The sequence below is a fragment of the Cervus canadensis genome, chromosome 3 (assembly GCF_019320065.1).
Source record: "Cervus canadensis isolate Bull #8, Minnesota chromosome 3, ASM1932006v1, whole genome shotgun sequence".
In the NCBI taxonomy this organism is placed as follows: domain Eukaryota; kingdom Metazoa; phylum Chordata; class Mammalia; order Artiodactyla; family Cervidae; genus Cervus; species Cervus canadensis.
Genome location: NC_057388.1, coordinates 49,436,389 through 49,451,120, shown reverse-complemented (window position 1 = coordinate 49,451,120; position 14,732 = coordinate 49,436,389). Strand labels below are relative to the sequence as shown.

Below are 14,732 nucleotides of genomic sequence, written 5' to 3'. Positions count from 1 at the left end.
TCACCTGACCAGGGAATTCAGTTTATGATGCTGCTGCTAAGTCACTTCATTCGTGTCCGACTCTATGCGACCCCATAGATGGCAGCCCACCAGGCTCCCCCGTCCCTGGGATTCTCCAGGCAAGAACACTGGAGTGGGTAGCCATTTCCTTCTCCAATGCATGAAAGTGAAAAGTGAAAGTGAAGTCGCTCAGTCATGTCTGACTCTTCACGACCCCATGGACTGCAGCCTACCAGGCTCCTCTGTCCATGGGATTTTCCAGGCAAGAGTACTGGAGTGGGGTGCCATTGCCTTCTCCAATTCAGTGAATACTCAGGCCTTATTCAGGCCCCCAGACAATGAACTGCATAGGCCAAGGGCCCTGGCCTGCTTCTCTGCCAGGAGAGGGAAGCTAATTCATAGCCCCATCTGCTATATTTGCTACATTCAGTCCCAACTATCTAATTCAGTTCGGTTCAGTTCAGTTCAGTCATTCAGTCATTTCCAACTCTTTGCGACCCCATGAACTGCAGCACACCAGGCCTTCCTGTCCATCACCAACTCCCAGAGTCCACCCAAAACCATGTCCATTGATTCTGTGATGCCATCCAACCATCTCATCTTCTCTCATCCCCTTCTCCTCCTGCCCTCAATCTTTCCCAGCATCAGGGTCTTTTCAAATGAGGCAGCTCTTCGCATCAGGTGGCCAAAGTATTGGAGTTTCAGCTTCAGTATCAGTCCTCCCAATGAACACCCAGAACTGATCTCCTTTAGGATGGACAAGGGACTCTCAAGAGTTTTCTCCAACACCACAGTTCAAAAGCATCAATTCTTCAGCACTCAGCTTTCTTTATAGTCCAACTCTCACATCCATACATGACTACTGGAGAAACCATAGCCTTGACTAGATGGACCTTTGTTGTAAGCCTGATCAGAGAATTCAAGCAACTATGGAGCCCATTCAACAGCATCACTTGTGTAAGGAACAAAGCCAGCAGTCCTATCCAGCTTCTCTCAGCTGGTGGCACAACCCCCAATCCATGTCCTCAGTTGCCTGGCACAAATAGATCATAATAACAGGAATTATCTGCACAAAGACTTTAGTGGCAGACTCACCCAGAAACCAAAACTGAGCAGCCTGGTGAAGAACTGTCACTGACAAAGCAAGCCTGTAAAGTCCGCAAGGGCAGCACTATTAATCAGATGCACAGAAACCAATGCAAGGAATTAAGGATCACAAAAAGTCAGGTAAATATGATACTACCAAAGGGAACTAATAAAACTCGGATAACTAACTCTAAATAAATGGAGATCTGTGAACTGTCTGATAAATCAATAAAGAATTCAGAATAATCCTTTTGAGGAAGTTTAGTAACCTACATGAAAAAAAATGATGTCCTTTTTATTATAGGGCACTGGAATGCAAAAGTGGGAAGTCGAGATACCTGGAGTAACAGGCAAATTTGGCCTTGGAGTACAAAACAAGCAGGTCAAAGGCTAACAGAGTTTTGCCAAGAGTACACACTGGTCACAGCAAACACCCTCTTCCAACAACACCAGAGAAGACTCTACACATGGACATCACCAGATGGTCAATACTGAAACAAAATTAAGAAATAGAATAAATAGAATAATCTATTATTAATAATCTGATACAATAACATATACATATTAACAGCAATAACTGAGGAGAAGTACAAAGAATACAAATTCTATTGAAGTTGCTTGCTATCAATTTAAAATAGGGTGTTACAAGATGGATTTGGAAAAGGCAGAGGAATCAGAGATCAAAATGCCAACATCTGTTGACTCATAGAAAAAGCAAGAGAATTGTAGAATAACATCTACTTCTGACTCATTGACTACGCTAAAGCCTTTGACTGTGTAGATCAAACAAACTGGAAAATTCTTAAACAGATGGGAATACCAGACCACCTTACCTGCCTCCTGAGAAACCTGTATGCAGGTCAGGAAGCAACTGTTAAAACTGGACATGAAACAATGAACTGGTTCAAAATTGGGAAAGGAAAACGTCAAAGATGTATGTTATCACCGTGCTTATTTAACTTCAATGCAGAGTACATCACACAAAATGCCCAGCTGGATGAAGCACAAACAGGAATCAAGATTGCAGGGAGAAATACAATAACTTCAGATATGCAGATGACACCACCTTATGGCGGAAAGTGAAGAAGAACTAAAGAGCCTCTTGATGAAAGTGAAAGAGGAGAGTGAAAAAGCTGGCTTAAAACTCAACATTCAGAAAACAAAGATCATGGCATCCAGTTCCATCACTTCATGGCAAATAGATGGGGAAACAATGGAAACAGTGACAGACTTTATTTTCTTGGGGTCCAAAATCACTGCAGATGGTGATTGCAGCCATGAAATTAAAAGACACTTGCTCCTTGGAAGAAAAGTTATGACAAAGCTAGACAACATATTAAGAAGCAGAGACATTACTTTGCCAACAAAGGTCCATCTAGTCAAAGCTATGTTTTCTCCAGTGGTCATGTATGGATGTGAAAGTTGGACCATAAAGAAGACTGAGAGCCAAAGAATTGATGTTTTTGAACTGTGTTGCCGGAGAAGACTCTTGAGTCCGTTGGACTGCAAGGAGATCAAAACAGTCAATTGTAAAGGAAATCAGTCCTGAATACTCATTGGGAAGACTGATGCTGAAACTGAAGCTCCAATACTTTGGCAACCTGATGGGAAGAGCTGACTCATTAGAAAAGACCCTGATGCTGGGAAAGATTGAAGGCAGGAGGAGAAGGGGATGACAGAGGACAAGATGGTTGGATGACTCAATGGAAATGAGTTTGACCAAACTATGGGAGATGGTAAAGGACAGGGAAGCCTGGTGTGCTGCAGTCCGTGGGGTTGCAAAGAGTCAGACACACCTGAGAGACTGGACAATGGACAAATTTTGTGTAGAGTCTCATGGAAAACACTGCAGGTGGTGCTAGAGGTAAAGAGCCCATCTGCCAGTGCAGAAGACATAAGAGACAGGGGTTCAATCTGTGAACTGGGATGATCCCCTGGAGAAGGGTGTGGCAATAGCCTCCAGCATCTTACCTGAAGAATCCCACACCTGGTGCACTACAGTTGATTGTTGGAAGAGACTGAAGCAACTGAGCCCTGGAACACACAGGGAAAATCTTACACTAATTACACAAAAGAACTTGATAAAGAAGTCAAATCCATGGCTGATTCATGTCAATGTATGACAAAAACCACTACAATATTGTAATTAGCCTCCAACTAATAAAAATAAATGGAAAAAAAAAAAAAAAGTCAAAGCATGTTGATTCCAAAAGGCAAAACAAAACAGAACAAAAAGATAGCGGGATAAGAAACAGAAATTGTTGAAGCTACCAAACAACCAGAAAGCAACTAATAACATTTTGTTGTAGGAAGCCCTTACAGCTTCCTAGGTGATGCAGTGATAAAACGTCTGTCTGCCAAGGCAGTAGATGCAAGAGACACAGGTTCGATCCCTGGGTCAGAAAGATCCCTTGGAGTAGAAAACTGCACTGCATTCCAGTATTCTTGCCTGGAAAATTCCATGGACAGAGGAACCTGGTGGGCTACAGTCCAGGAGGTTGCGAAGAGTCAGACATGACTGAGCACAAGCACACACAAGCCCTTACCTATCAGTAATCGTTTTAAATATAAACAGATTAAATTATCCAATTCAAAGACATAGTGTGAATAAGTGGATTTTAAAAAAAAGATTCAAGAACCACTGTCTCTGGGAGACTTACTTTCACTGTAAGATAGAGATTGAGAGTGAAGGGATGGAAAAAGACATTTCAAACAATGGTAACTAAAAGAAAGCAGGAATAGTTTACATTGATTACATCAGACAAAACAGACAAAACTAAAAATGGCCTAAAAAAAAAAAAAAGAGAGAGAGAGAGACAAGGAAAGTCATAATATAAAAGTAAAGGGGTCAACACATCAAACTGATATAACAATTTATGAGTCCAACATAAGAACATATAAATATATAAAGCAACAACTAACAGAGCTAATAAGAAAAATAAACAACAATTATAAACAATAATGATTGAAGACTTTTTACCACTCTCAACAATGGATAGATTATCCACACAGAGAATCAATAAGGAAAGGGTAGATTTGAACAAATTCAAAGGATCATAAAGGGCAACACAGAACAACTATATTTTTCAAAAAACTGTGAAACCTAGAAGAAATGGAAAAATACTTAGAAGCATAAAATTTATTAAGATTGAATCAGGAAGAAGTAGAAAATCTGAATATACCAAGTACTAGCGGAGATTGAGTTAAATTAGTAATAAAAAAATCCCCCAATGAGAAAAACCCAGGACCAGATGACTTTTTCTGGTGAATTTTACCAAACATTTCAAGAAGAATTAACACCAATCCTTCTCAAAGTCTTCCCAAAAAATCAAAGAGGAGGGAACACTTTCAAACTGATTTTATGAGGCCAGCATTGTCCTGATACTAAAATCAGAAAATGAGATTACTAAAGAAGAAAGCTATAGGCCAATATCCCTGATGAATATAGATGCAAAAGTTCTCAATAAGATACTAGCAAACTAAACTCAGCACATATTAAAAGCATAATTCGCCAGTGATCAATCTATGGAAAAGGGAAAAAAAATGTTTGCAAACCATACATCTGATAAGGAGTTAATAACCAAGACCTATAGAAAAGCTCCTACAACAACAATAAAAATGCAATTAAAAAAATGAGAGAAGGACCTGAATACATATTTCTCCAAAGAAAATAAACAAAAGGCCAACAGGTACATGAAAAGATGCTTAACGTCATTAGTTATTAGGGGAATGCAAATTCAAACCACAATAAGATATCACCTTATACCTATGAGAATAGCAATCACAAAAAGATAAAATAATAACGCTGACCAGGATGTGGAAAAAAGCTTACCCTTTTATGATATTGGTGAGACTGTAAATTGATACAGCTACTATAGAAAACAGTATTCAGGATCCTGAAAAAAATTAAAAATAGAACTACCATATGATACTAAAATTCCACTCCTGGGAATATACCCAAAGCTAATAAAAACAATACTTTGAAAAGATATCTGCGGCCCCATGTTCATAGTATTTACAAAACCAAGATGTGAAAGCAACCTGTGTCCACCCATCAGTGAATGGCTAAAGAAACTAAATATATAAATAAGAATGCTATTTAGGCATGAAAAAACAAGGAAATCTTATCACTGGCAACAACAAGAATAGGCCTTGAGGGCATTATGCCAAGTGAAATAAGTCAGACAGAGAAAGACAAATAGTGTGTGATATCACTTATATATGGATTATAAAAGAAAAAACAAAAAAACCTCATAGAAAAAGAGATCATACTTGTGGCTACCAGAAGTGGGGTGGGGGAATGTGGCATGGAATTGGAGAAAGGTGGTCACAAGATACAAACTAAAATTATAGGATAAATAACTACTAGGGATATAATGTACTACAATGCAACAACTATATTTAACAATGTTATAGGATATACAGGAAAGTTTTCAATCCTCTTTTTCTTTTATTGTGTCTACATGACAAGATGGATGTTAACTGAATCTATTGTGGTAATCATTTCACAATATACACAAATTAAATCATCATTCTATACGCCTCAAATGTATACAGTTATTATGTCAATTATTCCTCAATAAAATATAATTTAAAGTAATCATAAAAACGAAAGATCACAGAAGTTCCCTACAACCCACCCAGAAAAGGTGAGTATCAAAGGAACTCTTCAAGCTGTAGAAATGCTAGTAAGAGAGGTTAAGGATTGAGACCCCACAACTAGTAAGCAGTGGTTTTAACCTCATGCTGTCTGACTGTAAAGACTGCACACTTCCTGCTTTGTGACAAGGACTCCTAGAACTAATGAAAGAATATCAGCAAATGGCAAAAAAGTAGGATGCATCGTAGCTACTAAGGACAGCAAAACTGGAATTGATGGCAGTATGTGAAAATGTGTCCATGATAAATTAAATTAAAAAACACACACATTAAAACTATAACAGATGAAATAAAACTATGATTAACTGAACATTAATGACAGAAGATCCTTTTAATACACAGTTAAAGAAAAATGGTTAAAAATTTAGAAAATGTTTATCTGCAGCCAGCGTGCATGCTGTCCCTAGACCATTGCACATATTGAAGTTTTCAACCCTTCCCAGCCATGCAAGTGGTTTTGACTGACACCACATAAAGGACCACTAAGATCAGGTAAACTTCTCTTATAATGTACAAGCTTATTATAAAATGAAAGCTGTGTTCCTAAGGAATAAAACTGCTTACTAAGAAAATTAACATATGTTACTCATCCTTTCTCATTTTTTAGAAAACATATTTCACAACACAGAGTACTAACCGCTATACTATCACAGCATCATATTTCAAAAGGTACATACTCCGATCATTTTCTGGGTTTTGCCTAGAATAGACAGACATATGCATAGCTTTTGGAATTTGTTTTTTCCTTTGTAAATCAACCTTCCACAAAAGAGAAAACTTTGAAAGAAGGTGGTTATAAGACAAATTGTATTGGGTGAGTTCTAATATTTACTGTACAGATGAACAGATGATTCTCATCTTATATATATTTTTATGATCTTCATAGAGTGAACAGAGAATCTAGTTCTACATGTTTTTTTGGAAAATTCTTTATATATTTGTCATGGAAAAGTTTAAGTAAATATACATGTAGAGATTTATATTCAGTTTTGGATTTTAACTAGTCCTGGTTTGTGAGTGCTTTATATTTTATTAAACAATCTACTAGATCCTTCCTCTTTTCACTTTTCTAGATTAACATAAAATTTGCAAAAGAAAATTTTCCTCTATCATTTGGAATTTAAATACTGAGATACTGAGTATTATTCTTTTGCACCTGGAGACTATAGACTTCCCTTAAAAGCAGTGACCTGAATTCAGTAAAAATCACCAGGAATGTAGATTGGGAGATTAAATCTAGGAGCAAATAGGATCATGGCTTCATCTAACTAATCAAATGGAAAAAAAGAAAAGAATAGAAAACTCAGTTATTGATGTAGATTTCCTACATTGAAATATTAAAGGAAGTCTTTTTCCCAGTTCTAGTTCTTTCCCACTTCTACTGATTTTTCAGGACTTTTTTAAGGTCCATTTACAAACAAGTCACAATAATTATTAACTCCACAAAGCTAGACACTCATTCATTTTATATCTTCAGCACCTCAAGTTTTCTCTTACTTAGTAAATGTAAAGCAAGTATTTGTTGAAAATAGAAAGGAATGAATAATCAATAATTAAAAATTCAGATATAATACTATAAAATATTAAGTGCAAGAAGACTATTAGTCTCATTCTGATAAACATTTCTAGAGTAAATTTTTAGTATTATTTAAATTCCACTTGTTTCATCTTAATGGGCACTTCAGAGAATGTAACTGTTGATAAATATTTTAACTAAAACTATCAGAAAACCAGTATAATTAAAGCTAAATATTCTTAACATAAATTACTGATAGAACATATTTTGACTCACATTGATACAAAACTGAAATGAAAAATTTTAAATGAATTGTTATATTTCATGCAAAACAATTATTATGGAAATAACTAATTATAAAAATTAATAAATTAAGACATCCTTTTTGTTAAATAAATTTGCATATAGAATGTTTACTATAAAAATATTGACTTCAATTTCTTAAAGTTTTTTTTTTTCAAGAAACTATATATTTTCATAAGTCAGTCATTAGACATACATGCCATTCTGTATTGTCATCTTCTTTGCCAAGAGTCAGCAACTTGGTGAGTGGATTTCCAGCGAGACCAAGGTCACTCTTGGGAGACGGGTGTCCATGCTGCACCAGAAGTTCACTGCTTGGTGTTGGAGGATGTGACCGTTTAAAAGTCTGGTTGAGAATCTGGTGGTCAAGGGTCATGAAGGGTTTTACTTGCTGTTGCTGAACCTTCTGTAGCTGAGTCCTTGCAGGACTTTCCAAGTGTGCTGGGACCTACCAAATAGAACACAAACAAATGCAATGTGTAGCATCATCTGGTAAAGGAGTTCCACTTTTGACAACTGAATTATGACAGTAAACACTATAATGTCCAGTTTCTTTCTTATTTATGATCTACACATCTGTCATAATTTACATAAAATATTAATGGATTATAGTTTTAAGGAATAATTTAAACTTTACTAAAATACTTTAGTAAATAGTCAAGGGATTAGATCTGATATGCAGAGTGCCTGATGAACTATGGACGGAAGTTCATGACACTGTACAGGAGGCAGGGATCAAGACCATCCCCAAGGAAAAGAAATGCAAAAAGGCAAAATGGTTGTCTGAGGAGGCCTTACAAATAGCTGTGAAGTGAAGAGAAGTGAAAAGATAGAAGAGAAGAGAAATAGAAGAGAAGTGAAAGGCAAAGGAGAAAAGGAAAGATATACTCATTTGAATGCAGAGTTCCAAAGAATAGCAAGGAGAGATAAGAAAGCCTTTCTCAACAATCAATGCAAAGAAATACAGGAAAACAATAGAATGGAAAAGTCTAGAGATCTCTTCAAGAAAGTAGAGATACCAAGGGAACATTTCAAGCAAAGATGGACTCAATAAAGGACAGAAATGGTATGGACCTAACAGAAGCAGAAGATATTAAGAAGAGGTGGCAAGAATACACAGAAGAACTGTACAAAAAAGATCTTCATGACCCAGATAATCATGCTGGTGTGATCACTCACCTAGAGCCAGACATCCTGGAATGTGAAGTCAAGTGGGCCTTAGGAAGCATCACTACAAACAAAGCTGGTGGAGGTGATGGAATTCCAGTTGAGCTATTTTAAATCCTAAAAGATGGTGCTGTGAAAATGCTGCACTCATTATGCCAGCAAATCTAGAAAGCTCCGCAGTGGCCACAGGACTGGAAAAGGTCAGTTTTCATTCCAATCCCAAAGAAAGGCAATGCCAAAGAATGTTCAAACTACCACACAATTGCACTTATCTCACATGCTAGCAAAGTAATGCTCAAAATTCTCCAAGCCAGGCTTCAGCAATACGTGAACCGTGAACTTCCCGATGTTCAAGCTGGATTTAGAAAAGGCAGAGGAACCAGAGATCAAATTGGCAACAACTGTTAGATCATCAAAAAAGCGAGAGAGTTCCAGAAAAACATCTACTTCTGTTTCATTGACTATGCCAAAGCGTTTGACTGTGTAGATCACCACAAACTGTGGAAAATTCTTCAAGAGATGGGAATACCAGACTACCTGACCTGCCTCCTGAGAAATCTGTATACAGGTCGAGAAGCAACAGTTAGAACTGGACATGGAACAACAGATTGGTTTCAAATTGGGAAAGGAGTATGTCAAGGCTACATATTGTCACTCTGTTTATTTAACTTATATGCAGAGTACATACATCATGAGAAACGCTGGGCTGGATGAAGCACAAGCTGGAATCAATATTGCCAGGAGAAATATCAATAACCTCAGATATACAGATGACATAGCCCTTATGGCAGAAAGCGAAGAAGAACTAAAGAGCCTCTTGATGAAGATGAAACAGGAGAGTGAAAAAGTTGGCTTAAAGCTCAACAATCAAAAACAAAGGTCATGGCATCCAGTCCCATCACTTCATGGCAAAATAGATGGGGTAACAATGTAGACAGTGAGAGACTTTATTTTGGGGGGCTCCAAAATCTCTGCAGATGGTGACTGCAGCCATGAATTTAAAAGACATTTGTTCCTTGGAAGAAAAACTGGGACCAACCTAGACAGCATATTAAAAAATAGAGACATTACTTTACCAACAAAGGTCAGTCTAGTCAAAGCTTTGGTTTTTCCAGTAGTTATATATGGATGTGAGAGTTGGACTATAAAGAAAGCTGAACACCGAAGAATTGATGCTTTTGAACTGTGGTGTTCAAGACTCTTGAGAAGACTCTTGAGAAGACTCTTGAGAGTCCACTGGACTGCAAGTTCAAGCCAGTCCATCCTAAAGGAAATCAGTCCTGACTATACATTGGAAGGACTGATGCTGAAGCTGAAACTCCAATACTTTGGCCACCTGATGTGAAGAATTGACTCACTGGAAAAGACCCTGAGGCTGGGAAAGATTGAAGGCGGGAGGAGAAGGGGACAACAGAGGATGAGATCATTGGATGGCCTCACCGACTTGATGGACATGAGTCTGAGTCAACTCTGGGAGTTGGTGATGGACAGGGAGGCCTGGCGTGCTGCAGTCCCCGGGGTCGCAAAGAGTCGGACACGACTGAGTGACTGAGCTGAACTGAAAATACTTTAAATGTTAACCAACTGTTTAAGCATATCCCTTAAAGTAACATGCAACTGGTACCAAACCTGGAATAAATATATAGGCAGCAAAACTTCTTGAGGATCTGGTAAGAATGACTAAAATAATGAAAGGAATATACAGCTAATTCACTATTATTAGGGATTTTTATATAGTATATTTCTCCTAGATTCCTTTGTATTATATATAAATATTACATTAAGTATAATTATAATTTTTTAAATTAAAAGTTTAAGAAATTATCCATGAAGGAACAGAGACTAGAAATAAATATACTAAATATTGTCTGATACTTTATGGGTGATGTAAACCTAGGTGATTTTTTTTTCAATTTTCTATATTTTCAGTGTTTTGATACTGAGTTCATTTTCAGCTTTAAAAAATCTTAATTTTAAACCCTTCTGTATTCTCAGTTTATAATAGCAATACTTTATTAAAGTCATTATGAATTGACAGAAAAGCAATCAGAGAAAAATCTAAGTAGTGTCATGTGCCAACTAAGCAACTATCCAGTAATTTGAAATTCCTCTTTCAAAACATAAACTTAACATTTTGGGCATCTTCAGTCTAATTATCATAGTTAATGATATACCATTATTTGTATAAGGACAACTTTAAGTATTTTAAGCTTTCCCTTTAAAAGCCTCTGAAAATAGGATTGCCCAGCAGTCCCCGTTTATATTTACTATGCTGCAGTATGGCTTCTAATACATTTTCCTCAAGTGGCCTATATATAACCCTATTTAATATTTCCCTCATGTTAAACAATAGTAAAGATTGCTGTACAGTGCTTATTTTTCCTTTTATTTCAGTTATACAATCTACTCCTTAAATCCCTTAACATGCATTAGCTCAGATAAATAGCCTTTACAAAGGATTTTGCATTTAAATTAGCTGGTTTGGGTTACAATATTGTAGTAGTTACTTCAGTTTAATTCTGTTATGCTGACATTTTTAGCATTATTTTAATTGTACTACCATAAAATAATTTTTCAGTCATATAAAAAAGATTAAGATTGGTAATAAAGATTACACATATTACTAATTATATTGCTATGAGCTTTAAGTTGTAAAATAACATTTCATTAAAATGCCAGTGGTAATTTTTTAGAGTAGCTATTTAGATTATTCTACAGTTTTAAATTAATCCTTCTTAATCCACACACATCTACAAAACATACACTATAAATAGCATTTTCAGATTCAAAAATCTGATTGATTTTCACACAATGTAAATGAATGCTAAAGAACACTGTATATTTTTCTAAGAAAAGTATGTTAAATCAGAATATACAACTTTCATTAACTAATTTATTTTTTGCTGTTCATTCACTGATGCATCATTAGAGTACTTATTGCATTTTGTGTTACATCAGGAGTGTTACATCAGGAGTCCATGGGATGTCATAGTTGTGACCCTAGGGCTCTAGAAATTTACAATATACTTGGGCAATATTAATATCAACTACAGCAAAAATGATAATAATGATAAATATAAAAATATGAAACAAGTATCAAGCACTCTGCTAAGCATTTTGTACATATTTCATTTACTTCTTGTTACAATCTTAGGAGATAGATATCAATAGTATCTACATTACACCACATAAATGAAAACACTAGGACTTAGAGAGGTTAAATGGTATGGCTGTCATCGTTCCACTAGTAAGGGAAGGAATGGGAATACAGGTTCTGGCTTCCTAAGCACTACAGGATATTGGTTCCTGATTGAAATTACTGGAACACAAAGCAAAAAGCTCAGTGACGTATTGCTGTTGTCGTTGTTGTTGTTGTTTACTTGCTAAGTCTGACTCTTTTGTGACCCCATGGACTGTAGCCTTCCAGGTTCCTCTGTCCATGGGATTTCCCAGACAAAAATACTGAAGTAGGTTGCCATTTCCTTCTGCAGGGGAATCTTCCAGGCCCAAGATTGAACCCATGTCTCCCACTTGGCAGGCAGATTCTTTACCACTGAGCCACCTGGGAGATAAACCAACATCAGAGTTTCAAAGTCTTCACCTATAAGGCCAGAGCAGTTGCAGATTGTGAATTGGTTCTTTAGATTATCAAAGAGATTAAGACCACCCAGATGTAAGGAAGTTTTGCTAATAAAAATAATAAATAAAACATATCTCTTGAACTCTGAATTATGTCTCAACATTATCTCTCTGGAATGCTGTTACTGAAAACTAAAAATAATGATCAGCTTAAGTTCAAGACTTTGTCTATGTGAAGAAATCTGTTTTATTTCATTTAAAAGGATTTATTTACTTATATTCTCCGTATTTTCCAAAACATTATAAATAGCTATGAGCTGTAAATGTGGTGTGGAGTAGGGAAAGGCAATCCACTCCAGTATTCTTGTCTGGAAAATTCTATCAAAAGCCCAAAGCATAAAATGAATCAGCTCAAGTGAAAGTCCAAACATAAAACTTTATACTGATCTGACTTGACCGTTAGATACCAGAGACCACACTTAGAGCAAGTGTAATTCAGTCATGAAGGGCATAATGTTGGCCAAGCACCATAACATCCACCACATTTATTCTTGATCAAAAGCCCGAAGCATAAAATGAATCAGCTCAAGTGAAAGCCCAAACATAAAACTTTATACTGATCTGACTTGACCCTTAGATACCCATAGTCAATGTTTTCCAAACCAATTTATACAGCAGACTTCATATTTAAGCACACTAATCTAGCCAGGATCAGCTGGTTAGATCATAACCCAGTATCAATTACCTCAAGATAGGCTTTTGATCGGAGAAGGCAATGGTACCCCACTCTAGTACTCTTGCCTGGAAAATCCCATGGACGGAGGAGCCTGGTGGGCTGCAGTCCATGGAGTTGCTAAGAGTCAGACACGACTGAGCGACTTCACTTTCACGTTTCACTTTCATGCATTGGAGAAGGAAATGGTAACCCACTCCAGTGTTCTTGCCTGGAGAATCCCAGGGACGGGGGAACCTGGTGGGCTGCCGTCTATCGGGTGGCATAGAGTCAGACACGACTGAAGCGATTTAGCAGCAGCAGCAGCAGCAGCAGGCTTTTGATAGAAATTATGTTTTTTTTCCAGAAATTCCATTATTTGGAGTTACAAAAATGAAACAGCTTAAAACATCCAATTTTTTTAATGTGTTTCAAATGTAAACTCTCACAATCTAATAAAGAGATGTAGATCTTTTTAAAAACTAGAAATGCATGTGTTGATATGCTATAAATATGCTTACATTCATTAATAAGATAACTAAGGGAATATACTTAATGGGTCAATTGAAGTATTTTTTTTTAAATTAGAAATACACCAATTCCTTCAAGTATAAGAGGCTAAAGAAGTTGGTCAAGAAGAGAAAAAAAAAATTATTCTGGTTGTAGAAAATACAATCACTGGAGAATCACAAATGCAAAATGTTTATGTGTTTATGTTTTTTTAAATTTCTATTCCTATTTTTAGACTAGAATAGATGCAGGAAAATTCTGATTATTGAAAGAATGATGGAAATCCATGAGCAAGCAGGCCAATACTACCGACAAAAAGTCAGATATTCTCTGACACAACAGAAGATGATGAAGAAAATCTGGTACCTGAGGCTTTTTTTAAATTCCAGAGTTTAGATCAGTCTTGGATGGTTTCCCCTATATAAGTCAGTAAATATTAAGTTAGAAATTAAAACTAACAAAGTGTTATGTGGCCCTATTTGTGTTTGTATTTAAAATCTCCTGGTAGGTAGTAGAGCTGTGGAGAAATACAGGCCAGGCAAGCAGTTCTGGCAAAAGGGCTCTCTCTGTTCCCGTGAGGAGGCATTCTTATTCTCACATAGTGGTTTTCAAATTATGCTTTTAAACACATGAATTATCCCAATTTACATTTCATTGTTCCACACTATAGCCTTTTGACTCAGTCCTCAGATGAATTCCAGATCCTATATAGTGAATAGCAACAGGAAGGGTATTTTGTGGGAGGAAATTTTAGAAACAATTGGGTGGGTAGCTGTACAAAAAACCAAAAACTGTGAAGGACTTCACCAACCCTGTGATTCTCTGTCTCTGATATTGTCCACTTGTATCATATATTCTTAACTATTGGGACAAATCATATAAGAACTTTTAAACATAATTCATATTTATGCAAATATATATGATAGCCTCTTTTAAAAGTTATATTTTATAGAGAAATCGTAAGATAATTATAAAAGCCATCAGCTAATTCTTTCAACATTCACTCAGCAAACATTTAATGAGAATGTGCTCTTTGTTAAAGCCAGTCCCAAGGGAAAATCATTCCTTTCCAGAAAGCAGGTCTGTGACCCATGCGTCACCATCCACCTGGAGACCACTTATCTTAACTGAGGGCACGGAACCTGGGAGATGAAACACCTTCTGGGTACTGGCCTTTGGAAATTCAAAACTAAAAAGTGG

General features: G+C 36.5%; 1 protein-coding gene across 2 annotated transcripts in view; it reads right to left on the bottom strand.

Moving 5' to 3' along the window:
• The window catches only part of TFEC (transcription factor EC), a 91,920-nt gene that overhangs the window by 55,650 nt on the left and 21,538 nt on the right, over positions 1-14,732 (bottom strand). For both annotated transcript variants that reach the window (XM_043463138.1, XM_043463139.1), the window contains exon 2: positions 7,761-8,012. In XM_043463138.1, coding sequence (XP_043319073.1) covers positions 7,761-7,940 — 180 coding nt within the window. In that variant the 5' untranslated portion in view covers positions 7,941-8,012. The remainder of the gene's footprint in view (positions 1-7,760; positions 8,013-14,732) is intronic.